Here is a 15,002-nt window from a genome sequence, read left to right as displayed (position 1 = left end):
CCCTCTCTTTCATCATGGTCTAATCTCATGTTTACCCTTTCTTTGGTAGTGCTCGACCATAGGCGTGCGCACGGGGGGGGGGGGTAAGGGAGGGCAATTGCCCCCCCCCCTAATCATGGACGTCTACAGAGAGACAAGCAAGGTATTTTTCCATGCGGCGTATTACCCCGATAATAGTGTTGCTCCCCTTAAAAAACACTGCTTGAATTTGAAATTATCGCATTAATGTAAATTACTATGGTTGAAATCAAATTATACTTGTGACATATATACTTTTAGGTTAACATTTGATTTCTAAGGGGAAGGTGTAGCCCTTCCACACGTCCATGTCCCTACATTAGTATGCTTTCACCTAGAAATTTAGTGTAGCGGAATCTTATCACCGTTATTAAACGATATTATACTCTTCAAGAAAATGAAGTATTTTCAAGCCGATTAAAGTTCAAAGCAACTGCGGGAGAAGGGGTTGCAGTGGCGCAACCTTGAACGGAAATTAATTAATGGGGGGAAAGGGGGGGGAAACATTGAAGTAAAGAAAGCAAGACTAGAAGATTCTAAGAGTAGCAGAACAAAAGGATACTCAAGTTGGAATTAGTTTTCACGGGTTTCTTACATTATTTCTTCCAGACGGCCAAGAACACCTGCAGTGGGGCAGAAAGAGGCAATTGCTCCCTCGATATCAAATTTTATACAAATAAAAATACATTTCGTAAAATTTTCTTGCTCGCTTAGCTCGTAATTTCTGCTTTTCTAACAGTCTTGTCAAATTCAGATCCATAGCTAGGGGCGGCGGGATTTGGTATGTATGTATGTATGTATGTATGTATGTTCATATACCCATCAGTGCAATTAAATTAAAACAGTGACATAAAATGAGGTTTTTCTTTCCCGACAACTTTCATCAAGGCTTTTTGCTCACCCTAATCAGAGGGTCTGCGCACGCCTATGTGCTCGACTCACATATGTCCGCAGCATATGCAAAAGACATAAACATACCTATCTAAAAGATGTGTATGTAAGGAACCCTGCATAATATTACCAGCGCCATGGGGGTCCATAATACAAACGTTACCATCTCGAGAAACACTGCAACTCACCATATAATGAACAAGACAAAATATTTGTGAAAATGTTACAAAATAACATGTAGGTAAAGTGTCTGGTTTTAAATGTCACCTGTATATAAATCATAAATGCTGCAGACAAACGAAATTTCACATGCCTTTCCTAAGGTTTGAAGATCGGTGAAAGCCAATCGAACATCCACCATTACATAAATGGTGACTGTGCCAGTCCTACGATCTCCAGGGCGAACTAATAAACAAGTAAGAACTTTCATCATTAGAGTGCAGCTGCGTGTTCTTCAGATATTGAGGGGTTCCAAATTACGAGCAGGGTTCCATATTATCACCTTTTCCTCTATAATTTTTGTTGATTAATTGACCACATATACGATATATCTACAAGATGTCAAAAGTCCCTGACCACCCCTTATAAAATGAAGGGGAGTGTAGATTGCAGTAATTGGTCATGGTGATAGTATGTTAGGATTAGGGGGAATTTTTTGATGCATGTCATGACAACGGTCGCCATCTTGGTGACCGCCATCTTGGATCAAACTTCATTTCCTTAAATGGGAAGGGGGCTTGTAGAGTATGGTTTTGGGCTAGAATTTCACCAGGAATTCAGTGCTGAAGTCAGATTTATGAAAACTTTAATGATAATGAAGTTATAGGCATGAAAGCGATAATTACGTAGCATTTGCAGGTGCTGAACCATGCCATTGACCAAGGTCGAACGAATCCAGATCATCAAGATGTATGGGGGGAGGGGAGAAGAAGTGCCCGTGCTGTAGCTCGTGATTTCAACGAACGGAACCCTCAACGGAACCCAGTGTTGCACGTTACAGTGTCCCAATTGCTGACCAGGTTCGAAGAGAGCGGTACAGTCCAGGACAGGCCACGATCTGGTAGGCCCAGAACTGCCACTGACGAAGAAACAGCTACGTCATCGTTTGCCACGTCTCCACAGCGCAGCACACGTCGAATGTATGTGCAATGTGGTGTCAGCTAGAGTTCCATTTGCAGAGTGTCAAAGATGGTTAAGTGGCACCCGTACAAGCTGCACTTGCTGTGGAGCAAATTCTCCAGGACCCACACTGCGTATTCTGCATTCTGATGAAGCAAATTTTTATGTGAATCGGAAAGTGAATAAACAGAACATGCGGTATTGGTCCTCCGAGAACCCGTTGTGAAGAGATCCGTGCAATATGGTTGGTGCTGGGAAGGTTATGGTGTGAGCCGGAATCTGGAGGATACGTATCATTGGCCCATTCTACATGACAATTTAAATGCAGAGGGCTACTTGAAGTTGTTACAAGAATACATTTTACCGTCAGTTTTGACGGAGGATGGCAGCTTTCCCCTATATTTTCAGCAGGATGGGGCACCACCTTATTATGGGCGACAGGTTGGTCACTATCTGGACCTCCAGTTCCCTGGTCGATAGATTGGTCGACGTGGGCCAGTGGAATGGCCTCTCCGATCAGCAGATTTGACCCCACTCGATTTTTACCTGTGGGATCATGTGAAGTCAATCGAGTATGCCGAAAAGATTCGGGATGTGGGTCACTTGCAGCAACGGATACTTGATGCCTGTCCACAAATCACACCTTAGATATTGCTCCGTCTCCACAGAGCATGGGAGAACCGTCTCAATATGTGCATAGCACAAGAAGGACAGCATATTGAACACATTATGTAACTTTCATATGCCCATAACTACCTTACCATTAAAGGTTTCATAAATCTGACTTCACCACTGCATTCCTGGTGAAATTCTAGCCCAAAACCATACTCCACATGACCCCTTCCCATGTAAAGAAATGAAGATGGATCCAAGATGGCGGCCGTTGTCATGACATGCACCAAAAAGTTTCCCCCTAGGCCTAACATATTACTACCATGACTAATTGCTGCATACTACACTCCCTTTCATTTTATAAGGGGTGGCCAGGGACTTTTGACTCACCCCGTATACACTTGAATTGGTGTCCTTTGACTTTTCTCTAATCAGAGACTAGGCATGTTAAAATGTCACGTTACTTTCAGACAAATTCACTCGCAAGACTGAGAATCTGCTAGAGTTAAGACAACTCTAATTTATACCCAATAATGTCAGATCTCTAGCTGCTATCTCACTCTGCTTTTTGGATATGCTGCGAGGTTAGAAACCTTTGAATTCGAATAAAATATTTAAACATGAAATATTCACATTATACCAGAGGCCACAAAACTAGGTAGCTGGCAGAAGAGCGATGGTGCTGGGACTTCGGTAGCAGCTCGGAGGTCCCGGCTGATGCCGCTTATGAGAAAGTCAAAACAGGACCAAAAACCGCTGGTTCCAACTCAAGATGTGACAACTTTCACCATACAGCGTTGCCTAACCGGAGTGTCAAACCTCTCTACAATGAGGTCATCACTAATTTTTTCCAACTAATTTTGCTGCCATTTTTGTATCACATATATTACAAAGCTGCGAAACCAGAAAGCACATTGTTGTAAACCTCCCAAAAAATACAAGTGACAGCACTGTCAAATATGTAATTCGCTTAATTTCATGTCGCTCTGTGTGCTTAAACTAAAATATCATTAAAAAGAAGCCATTTTCTTCGACTGTAAGCTATTTAATATTTATTTACTTTCTCTATACAAATTAATTTATCAAAATGCAACAATTCACTAAGAAGAAATGTTCCTTAAGAGAACGCAAGAAGAAGCTCAACTCAACACAAGCTTAGGCTGTTGTAGCAGCAGCTGCTCACTTCACGTGCAAGCAGAGACTGACGACAAATGAAAGAAGGTTTACTGTTGGCCAAGTTGTGGTGCTTGAATCCGTTATGTATGGACCTGGTTTTTAAAAAGATTTATACAGTAATGCAGTGTAAGAAAAATACATTTTAAACATACAGTATAGGACAATTTGCTTTTCTATTTTAGTATCCAAAAGCATTACCGAGTTTCAGTTGCCTCTCAAGGTTCTTTCGATTTTCTTTTTGGCGGACAAATGGACAACAGGTGGCCTCTATATGGCTGCTTAGTAGCCTAATTATACAGGGCGTCTCAATAGTCACCAAACACTAAATTTGATCTCTCATGAAAACTAGAAAAGATTTTCACACCAGGTTTTCTGCATCATCTGTTGAGATATTTTAAGTACTTTTGATTGCGGTTCACTCCATACAGGAAATTCTATCAATTAATTAATAGCTAAAGTGGAAGTGTTCTTTTCAGAATTCTAATTTAAAGGGAGAAGACATGTGAATTTCTTTTTTGCAGAGTTATAATTCACAATTTTGAGGTTGACGCTACACTAATGTGTGCTTTGCGATCATGGGGGTCATGTGTAGCACTTGATGGGTTTGGAAAAAGTGATTTTATGGGTAAAATTGAAATGTGACATTTTGGTGACTTACACTCTTCGTAGGCAACATCTAAGATTTGAAATAATTTCTACTACTGTTAAAGTAAGAATGCAAGAATGCACTGAAAAGTACAAAATAGACACTTAATTTGATGACCGACATAGATTTATCATCATTTTTCCAAATTAGGTTCTCAAATAAATATCTTCGAATTAGGCACGTAGGTGAAATGGACAACAACAATAACTATAAAATATATGTATTCTCAGCTATGGCCTGCAACGGTTTTTAAACATAAAAGCCTACATTTTCTGGGCAAGGAAAAAAAAAATTTTGGACAAATCTTCAGCCTACTTTTCATTTTTTTTAAAACTGAACTGAAAGGTTAATTCTCACCGCAAAGACCAGTCCTCGGGGAACACTCGTTGTCAGGACATGCAGTGCAAGGCCGGTCGTTCTTGTAGATCTCCGATCCATTGACGTTGCCTGTGGGGCGGTAGTTGCACACCAGTAAGAAGCTTCTGCTTTTTTCCCCCTCCTTTCGAAATGAAGCATAGCCACATCCAACCCTTAGCGTCATTCCCCACACTAGCTGCGTGTATTTATCCTCAGCTATCCTTTTGCGACTAAAAGAACAGGGATATGCAAGAAGGGTGTTTTTTCACATATTTTTTTTCCAGAAATCACGTTTACAGAAAACAAGCTACATCAAGCATCGGATGGTTTTAAATAAATACCTAGGTATAATCCATGCCTTTCTTCCTCCCTTTTAATCGATGTATAACTTGAGTCACAAAATTCCCAAATTAAGGTGAGGTGTGACAATTTCGCAGCAGGCATGCATTTATTTAATTAAGAGAGATGCAGAGCCGAATCTATAAAAGTTATACTTTTCCATCTCTCCACTTCTAACCAACGATCCGACCACTCATTGGTGGTATATTTTATTTTTATGAACCTGGTTTTAGGTAATGGTTTATTTTTATTCTTATTTTGTGTAAAGAACAAAGGTTATGGAAAGGAATATAAAACATCCTGCAAGGTAAACCTCAGCTCTCAGTTGGTATTAAGAAATCGCCGAGTACAGTGAGTGCGGGATAGTAATAGTTCGAGGCGCGTATAACTTAAGGTAGGTTGCACCTCGAACCAAGGAACCTCGAACCAAGGACTTTTCATGGATTAACAACACGGTCGGATCTAGGTAAGTGTGGAGAGAAACCAATTCTGTCATTCCTCTTCTTTCTACTCCTTGACAAAATAAGACAAATCAAGATTATGAAATGAAACCTCTCGCATTGGCATAATCACGAGTAGTTACGTCCCTTGTGACTTTACGATCCGCAAGTTATAAATTGAGTCACACTTCATTAAGTATCGTCGGAATGGGCACTGTTAGTAAAGAAAATCCACGCACAATTTGAGAGTATGAATTTCTGCCCATGTTGAAAGTGAAAGCTGCTTTTAAAGTTCATTATTTAGCTTAATACCGTGTTCCAAAAATATGATGATTAAGTATTTACAGAATCCCATGTATTCCTTATGGAGAGACGACTTCAAATTCAAGTTACGGCTAAACAAATGAGAGTTTCTACTCTTTCTAGCGCAAATATTATCTTTAATGGATTCCCTACCCGATCCTATGTTTTTTTTCCGGCATCGGAAGTTTGATATCACCAAAAAAACTAATAAAATAATTCTCCCATAAGCGCAATGCATTTCTCCTTGCCTCCTACGGCTATCCTGGCACTGTTGCCAAACCTGATGCGCATAAAAGAGCTAAATTTCACCTTAAATTGAGCTAAAGTTAGTTGACTTTCAAGGAGCTAGACTTAATCCTGAATCACACAGAACTGGATTTCCAGTAGGAATGCTCTAGTTGACGCTGGACTGGCTACCCATTTGCTAGTTTTTGCGTCACACGATACGTGTTACACCGTACTTGTCGATAGTCTTTTGTACCCATAATGGCGGCCGCGTGAGATGTAAACAACGTATCACTTAACACTTTTGAAATACGATAACTATTCAACCGAGAGGAATATCGCTTCGTATTAAATGGTTTTAGGTAGAGAAGAACGGCGCTGATAAAATACATACTTTACAACGTTTACTGTACACGTTTGGAAGAATATTTTAGCTTTTTCTATTGTAAACAGTCGTGCACTCACCATAGACGGTGTAACTCGACATGCCTTTCGTGTTGTATGTACAGGGAGGTTATTTCAGTCGTTCACCGCCAGAGTGACGGCCGTTCCGCGGACTCTTCATGCAACAGGTCCCGGCAAATTGCGTTCAGGAAGTCCGTAACAGAAACCGCTTGTTTTGTAATGTTTCCACTTTTCACAATTACAGTTACAATTACAATTGAAATAAGCACGTACCTTGTCGCACGGATGCAGGAAAAGGTGTCCTCCCAAATACAAATATTTCCGGCACCTTATTTCTGACATCTAATCTTAGATTAGTCATCGCTACTTTATTCTCAGTTGTCGCGACAGCGCCTGCAGCTTATCGGGGGTTGGGTGAGTTGTCAGCCGCGAGAGGGCGCTTCATACTGCACGTGTCGGCAGTGATGCCAACCGTAGGGATATGTCCCTACGCATAGGGACTTTTCACTAAATTTCGCCCGCGTAGGAACGTAGGGACAGATTTTGCCAAATGAGGGAAAACGTAGGTACTTTTTTCAATCTTGGTAAATTACATTTTATGAATTAGTTTATCTGGATACTTTAGCGAGGAGGAGAAAAAAGAACTAACTAACAGATCTCCATCAGAATTTTGGAACATGTTATCGGTTACCAAAAACTTTCAAGGCAAGTTCCTTTTTTAAAACATTTCCACTCTCGCGAAAATAGTGCTAACATTGCCGCATTCTAACGCGGAAACGGAAAGAATATTTTCAATGTTAAGTGATACAAAAACAAAAAAGGGAAATAAAATGGGACCAAAATTGTTAAAGAATGCAGGAAATACAGCATCACCAACCAACATCTATCTCTTCACAGCAGCAGCATGTATGACTTCAAATAACATAATCAACAGTAAACGACTCAACGTTATTCATTAGGGGTGTGCTGGATTCTTTACTTTAAAAAGTCGTTAATTCTCGACGTTTTCTGCCTTGTAAGTTTCTGGAACTTATCGAAAGTTGTAAGTTTTTATTCTAGAAATGCAAAAACAATCACTTAAAGTGAAAATGACTTGTAAAATTCGAGATTTCCAGTGCTTCGGGAAATTTCGAACATTTCCCGTCCAGAAAATTTTCCGACTTGGTCGGGAAATTGCAAATTTTTCAGTCCCGAATGTCGGGATTTAAAAAAATTACCGTCCCGATCCCGTCCCGACCCAAAAAATTCTGTCCAGCACACCCCTATTATTCATTAAGGCAAGAATTTACAATACCGGACCCTTCTGTAATTTCTATGCTACGTCTTATACTCACGAAATAATTATTCGTGATTATTTATCTCAAGTTAACATGTTGAGGTGAGGGGGAAAAAATGTTCATTAACGTGTAGAAGTTGTAAAATAAGCTTTTCAATTCTCGCAATGATTCTCCGTATACAAGTATGGTAGCCATATTTGTTGATATGAACAAATTAAAATTAGTTACGCTGTCTACAGCGTTGCCACACTGTTGATTTCATACTTGGAGAGCATGGATCGTGTAAGAATGGCGGAAGAGAACAGTAAAAAAGTTGTTAATGTTGTACAGATTGTTAGGTGGAGTGTGCAGGAGGATGGCTGTGGGCTAATTAATAAACTTATGGATTTCAGTATATTGCCCAAAGAACGTGCTTACATGTGACAGCGACAATCACGATGTAGAAGAACTGATTTGATTACAGGTAAATTTGGCAACAGTACATCAATCATAAAATTGCAGGATACGAAAATGGCGTCTTCGATGATGAACGTTTGCCGTTAAAGTGCTACGAAAATAATATTTTTTATCGGTTCGTAATCACAATTACCGCAAAACCATTCAGGAATAGCCCCACTGACCATTCTCGGTAAGTTTAGGTTAAGTTAGGTTAGGCAAACATAGTTAAAATTTGGGCTCGAAAAAAACATGCACGGGTAGCCCAACAAACCATTGACGGATAGCCCCACGAACCATTCAGGTACGGTTAGGTTAGGTTAGGATAGGCAAACATAGTTAAAATTTGGGGTCGTAGTAATATCAGGAATGTATATTTCGTTTTTTAAGTATTGGAAACACAAAATCTTCCGGTAAATAATAAGCAATCGTGCCGATCGCGGGACTTTAATAAAATGCTGTTCACGATAGAGATTGTCTTAAACCGGATTCACATTAAACCGCGTTTGGTACAACCTGTCATGTTTCCAGCGCTAGCGATCGCTGGACAGTTTCTGTGCCAATGAGAAACGAGGGAAAAGTCATCTGCTAGGCAGCGAGGAGCCAATGGAAGTCAGAAGAGAGGCACTTACGCAGACGCTGTTGCCACGTTGTACAAGTTTAACTCGCGCGTGTCTTGTTTTTGACTTGTTCAAGAAGCTTGTTTCATAAGCCTGGCCTCGAATTTCTCCAACGCGGCATTCACTCGGTCTACAGCGACAACGCCGCGTGGTTTCTGCTAGAAAAGCCAATGATTGGCAGCGCGGAAAACATGACAGGTTGTATCGAACGCGCCGTATAATTACATTGTACTAGGCGATAAACACGAGACAATTGCTCTAGGGCTGAGATGATACCCGTTTGAACCGATACCGACACTGATATGTGAAAAGTGTAACAATTATATTGTTGGGGTTATGTAAAACACGGTCCACACTTCACCTACATGTGACCTTCGTATCTGAGCAGGAGAATTGAAATGCCATTAATTCCATCACCTCTGACATCTTAGTGCGCACATAAAACATGTATCATACATGGTAAACAATGCATTTAGATCATTAGGTTTTCTTATAAGAAATACGAGGAATCTAACTAATGTAGACAGTATTTCTCTCTTGTATAATGCATTAGTTAGAAGTAAGCTTGAATATGGTTCTAATGTTTGGTTTACATATTATAAATCCCAGGAGTTGGTAATTGAAAGAATTCAAAAACGATTTTTAAGATATTTGTATTACAAAAAGTATAATGTACCATCATACTATAATAACTTATCATACAATGACCTACTTAATGAGTTTAATTATGAAAGTCTTATTAATAGAAGGGAAATAACACAACAAATATTTCTGTACAAAACAATGACTGGCATCATAGATAACCCTACTTTTCTCCAAAAGATATGTTTCAATGGAAAGATATGTGGCTTAAGGCTGCGGCAATTGATGTCTTATGATATTCCTAAAACAGAAAGATTCAAGAATTCTCCATTATTTAGAATGTCCTTTGCATACAACAAAATATCCATATTGCAGTCTAATCTTGATTTTAGTATCTCAATCAATGTGTACAAAAAAATATTAAGACAAGTGTTTATAACATAAATTATATTGGGTGAAGCGCTTCTAAATTGCTAATTGAGTGTTATTGAGTGTTATATGATTCTATAGTATAGTTTAGTAATTTATATTACATTATATTTGTGTATGTGTTCTACCTGTCTTATGTCTCACTGTATTATATTATGTGTTTCTCTTGTTTATGTATTTCTATTTTTATTTGTATTTTTATTGGCTACCTTCTGTAAAAGGAGAAAAATTTCTCTGTTGAAGGAAATAAATAAATAAATAAATAAGTCGACATAAAGTATCGACTAGACATTTTGAGAGTTACGGAAGAAGCCCACGTAGAAGTGCACTAAATTGAGTTGCTTTACTTAATGTCACATAGAGCAAGGATCTATGTCGAAGAGTTTCCTCACAATTGTAATTTAAAACCAGGGATGTCTCATGTGGATACCCTATACATTATCCAAATGTGAAGGATATGAAGACCTGATCAATGTAACGCTATTCCTCGCTCGCAAAGGAATATGAATCAAATTGTGTGCTATTCGTTATTAGTTTGTTTCCTTTTCTGGGGTGAAGTAATACGTCACCAGGTCATGTGACTATGGAAATGGAAGGCTCTCGTGTAGCGTGCGGAGCTCTCTCTTACTCTGGCAGCGGTTGGGTTCACATCTTGCAGTTCAACCTTGAACTGGTGGAATCGGTCTGTGGAAGTCCACATCTGTGTACTGGTAGTACAATTAATATATTGAAGTTTAATCTAAGATCCATATTACTTGATTTACTTAATTAGTTTAATTTGAGTACTAGTTTTTTTATGTTATGCTTAATTCTACCATTACGCAGATGGCCCTTTCATAGTTGACCGATATCCACTAATCATGTTCATTTGTATTCAATTAGATTTATAACTTCCCTATTCAAAATTGCTGATTAATAATATATTTTCGACTTGAGAATAATACAGAACATTGAATCAACCCTAATACGTAATTGGAAACACAATCTGATTCCGTACATTTGTTTTGGTTTATATGAAGTGGGGTTATATTTGTAAATTGAATGATTAATGTCAATCGGGCATATATATGATATTTGTTGTGGGGAAATTGCTATTGTTAAAGTTACTAATGTTATAGCTATATGACAAATTTCTAGTCGTTGTGTTTTCTCAATAAACTATTAAATATACTGTTTACTTTTCGTACTTCCCACAAAGGCCTTAGATTCTGCTAAATATTTTAATAAGTAAAGGTTGTCAAATTGTCAGCCCATAGTATATATAATTGTAGAGGACTAGTGGTATAGTCCAAATCTAAATTATATGAGAAAATACTTGGGTGGTGACATCAAAGAGAGGAAAAAAGATTCAAAGAGTTATTCATATAAAAAACAATCGGTGGATATTTTTCACTAGTCTTGTATCATTAATTACAATAAAAATGTGTTTTTCTTCTTTCAAATAATACAACAATTTTATACTGCCGGCCATCATGGCAGAGTGGTTAGCACATCGCGCTTTGACGCCAGAGAAATCCCGGGTTCGAATCCCGGATTGGTCATGGATGTTTGTGAATGTCCATTCATCAATTTCATCATATCACTCATCCCCATCTTCGCAAAAAAAAAATATCCAAAAGTGCCAAAAGCGAAGTAAAATAAAGCAAATCATTCAAACAATTTTATACACTACAAATTTCAATGACTCCTCCTTTTTTCAGAAATCGTGTTGACTTGTTTGTAAATTTTATTTCTCTTAAAATTATATTTAAAGTAAATTTATAAACCTAAAAAATAATAGGGGTTCAGTTCATATAAAGGCTTTTAACAAACAATTCGTAATCTTACAAAATGTAAAATACTATTATTTGGTTCGAGAATTATTAAGACTTTCAACTCTGCAGTTATTCTCTTAAAATGTTCTGTAATTTTTCTAGAAAACTCTATTTCTTATTTCTCAAAAATAGATTGATTGATTTATTATGAAAGTTTGCACTATTTGGAACATTTCTGAGGAAACCTGACGTTGATAGGGAGCACTGTTCCCGAGATATATCAAATCAAAAAAATATCCAATATGGCGGTATATTTTCAACATGGCGCAGATATCGATTGGCTACTGGACCTAAAATGTATTTTATGATATAACAATTAATCCTACTAAGTATCTTGTTTGTATCAAAAAGTCAATGATTCGGGGCTTAACCGCCAGACGCGCTTTTTTTGGGTACCATCCTCCATCTTGGGACACATTTTATAGCGTATTTTTCATTCAATTGCATTAAAACTTATATTTTTTTAAAAGCTTGTGAATTGGGCTAACACTATTATTCCAAACAATTTCCTCTTATTTTATTTATTCAAATGTCACTAGGCAAAAACTTCAAAAACTACTAGAAAAATTACATATTTTAAAGATTATATTTTAAATTACTGCAAAACCATTGATATTAGCGAAAACTAAACAGAATCTTTTTCATAGTCTATCTAATGAGGATCAAGACTAAAACAAATATTTTCTGTTTACGACCATTGGTTACTCTTTGAATCTTTAACTGGAAAGTTCGCCATATTGGACGCCATCTTGAATAATTCAAATTTCTCAATGTTGACAGAGTGGCATGACATCAATCGGATCTGAAATGTACATAACGTAAGCTTTCAAAAACAGTCAAAACATTTTATTCCTGCCTCAAATCAAGGTTATGCCACTTTTAGGCATTTGGCACCCGGACTATTCCACAACTTCCAAAATTTCCAAAATTGTAAGAGGTCACACAACATAAACCTGATAAGTAAAATTTCTTGGAACTACAATAATTATATTGTTCAGTATACTAACTGTATGACGTGCAGAGTACGAATTCCTTAGGTGGCAGGGGGATTCCCCCCATCAAAAATCTTTACCTTAAAAATCCCCCATTTAATTTTTTTTTTTTTAAACAACAAAATAAAAGCTATAATTTTTGACTTCTTATGTATTTTACTAAGGATGTATCGAAAACACACACAAAATAATGTTGTTGAGTGCAAAATGCTTTCTCTGTCTCTCTCTCTTTCAAGGGCTAATTAACAGATATAGTTCTCACAAATAAAACAATATGCGCACAAAAAAAGAAATAGAAGAATGTCAGTCAAATATAATTATAAATTTCGAAGTCTTATATTAATAGAGGAAATGCCGCGGTAGCTCGTTCGTTAGGACGTCTGACTACCATGCGAGAGACCTGGGTTCGATCACCGGCAGGAGAGTACCGGGACTTTTCCGACCTGTTCAAGCTGGTCCGGCGCCCACCCAGCGTCGTATAAAGTGGGTGCCTGGAGGAAAATCTGGGGGTAAAGGTGGCCAGGGGCGTGGTGCTGATCACATTACCACCAACTCGGCCGAGATCAAGAAGGTGTGGGGCCCGGCCTAACCCCACACCTCCTATACGCCTTCATGGCGTGATGCAAAGCACAGGGGAGCACTTTACTTTACTTCTTTATATCAATAGAGATAAAAATCTAAACATAACTTATACATAATAAAACTGTTTCGTAATTTGTTGACATATTTTACCAGTTAGTAAAGGAATAAGTTTGCTACTTTTCAAATATCTGCTATTATAAACCTAACGAATTAATTCCTTTATATGTATTTAATAATGTCTTTTTTTAATATTTTGACTTTTATATTTAATAACAAAATAAACACCCATGTCATAATAATTTATATCTATTTGTGTGTAGATTAACATCTTTCTCACCCCACCAGTCTTAAATTATTTCTCACCTTGATGAAATGTAAAAAGAAAACCATTGTGCTGCATATTCATTCATCTGATGAATCAAGTAGCACAGTCTCCCCGCGTATACGTATAAGTAGGGGAAATATTAGATAAGAGCAATTAAGCCTATTGTAATGAAGATTAATTTACATTAATTGGTTTTTAATTTACATTAATGTGTTTAATTGATCTTAGTTAATAACCGACGCTTGGCTATTGTTAATTAATTAAGAAAAGAGTGTAGGGGGAGGGGGAGGGAGATGAGTCTTGGATGACTCATGCAGTGGCGGTACATGCAGTTATTGATTTTCAATTATTGTACAATAGTTACTATTATGGATCCTGTTTTAACCCTAATCTAACCCAATTGTTGTACTTTACATACGCGTTACAGCTGTGGATGAGTATCGGATGATTCAGGCTGTCGTGCAACTTGGATTTCATGGTTTTCAATTAGTGAACAATAGATACTATTATTGACTCCGTTTTCGACATTTTATTTTCAATTAGTGAACAATAGATACTATTATTGACCCCGTTTTGGGACTTTTCTAACACAATTTATGCATCTTACATACACGAGGATGAGACACGGAGGATTCATGCAGTTGTGGGAGTTTGAGTTAATATGTTTTCAATTAGTGAACAATATTTACTAAGGAGGGGACGATTTTGGCTATTCTAAACCAATTCATGTCGTTCTGCGAGGTAATTGTGTGTCGGTGGTGACTCATATTTGGTATAATTAAGGATCTGGATTAAACCGGGTTCAACTGGTCACGAAGAGACTTGTGTAGAGGCCATTATAACAATATTTGATGTTATGTGCGCTTTAAAGGCGAAGACATTATTGGTATACAGAGCAGAGCCGTAGCTAGAAAGAGTGGAGGGGGCGAGCGGGGCGGTGGCCCCGGCCGTTGATGGAAGGGGGCGCCGAACGGCTAGAAGAAAAACATTGAAAATTACTTGTAATAAAGGATGCATGCGATCCCTTCGAAAGTATTGGCGTCCTATTGAAACAATATCATTGCCAGTTTGCAAAGATATTGATTTTTTTGCTCGCTGCACTCGCATTACAAAAGCTTTCCTTTTAAACAAATAAAAGAAAATACATAAATATCCAATTATATACTATTATTTGTTTGTTAGTGAGGATGTGTTTTACAACTTCTTAGTGAATACTAGCTCCAGTAGTATATGCAGCTGAAAAAATATTATTGGTGTCAACTGCAGTCTCCATGTCGTAGCAACTGTATTAAATTTTCCTTGAAAACAAAATATTTTTTGCGAAATTTGACGGAAAACAATATCTCTTAAAAAAGCTATTTCATTTAAAAGAATACGTCGTGATGGTCTTTGGCTCCTTCAATGATCTTCCCAGG

General features: G+C 37.7%; 1 protein-coding gene across 2 annotated transcripts in view; it reads right to left on the bottom strand.

The window, feature by feature from the left end:
* Window positions 1-3,780: 3,780 nt before the first annotated feature.
* Window positions 3,781-15,002, bottom strand: part of LOC145996987 (venom allergen 3-like) — a 45,868-nt gene continuing 34,646 nt past the window's right edge. For both annotated transcript variants that reach the window (XM_083133586.1, XM_083133587.1), the window contains 2 exons: window positions 4,820-5,049; window positions 3,781-3,908 (listed from right to left, as the gene is read on the bottom strand). In XM_083133586.1, the coding sequence (XP_082989712.1) occupies window positions 3,820-3,908; window positions 4,820-5,049 (319 nt within the window). In that variant the 3' untranslated portion in view covers window positions 3,781-3,819. The remainder of the gene's footprint in view (window positions 3,909-4,819; window positions 5,050-15,002) is intronic.

This window comes from Lepisma saccharinum, chromosome 13 (genome assembly GCF_977018435.1).
Source record: "Lepisma saccharinum chromosome 13, izLepSacc3.1, whole genome shotgun sequence".
NCBI lineage: Eukaryota > Metazoa > Arthropoda > Insecta > Zygentoma > Lepismatidae > Lepisma > Lepisma saccharinum.
Note: the sequence above shows the minus strand (reverse complement) of the source record. Positions and strands in the feature narration are given on the sequence as shown.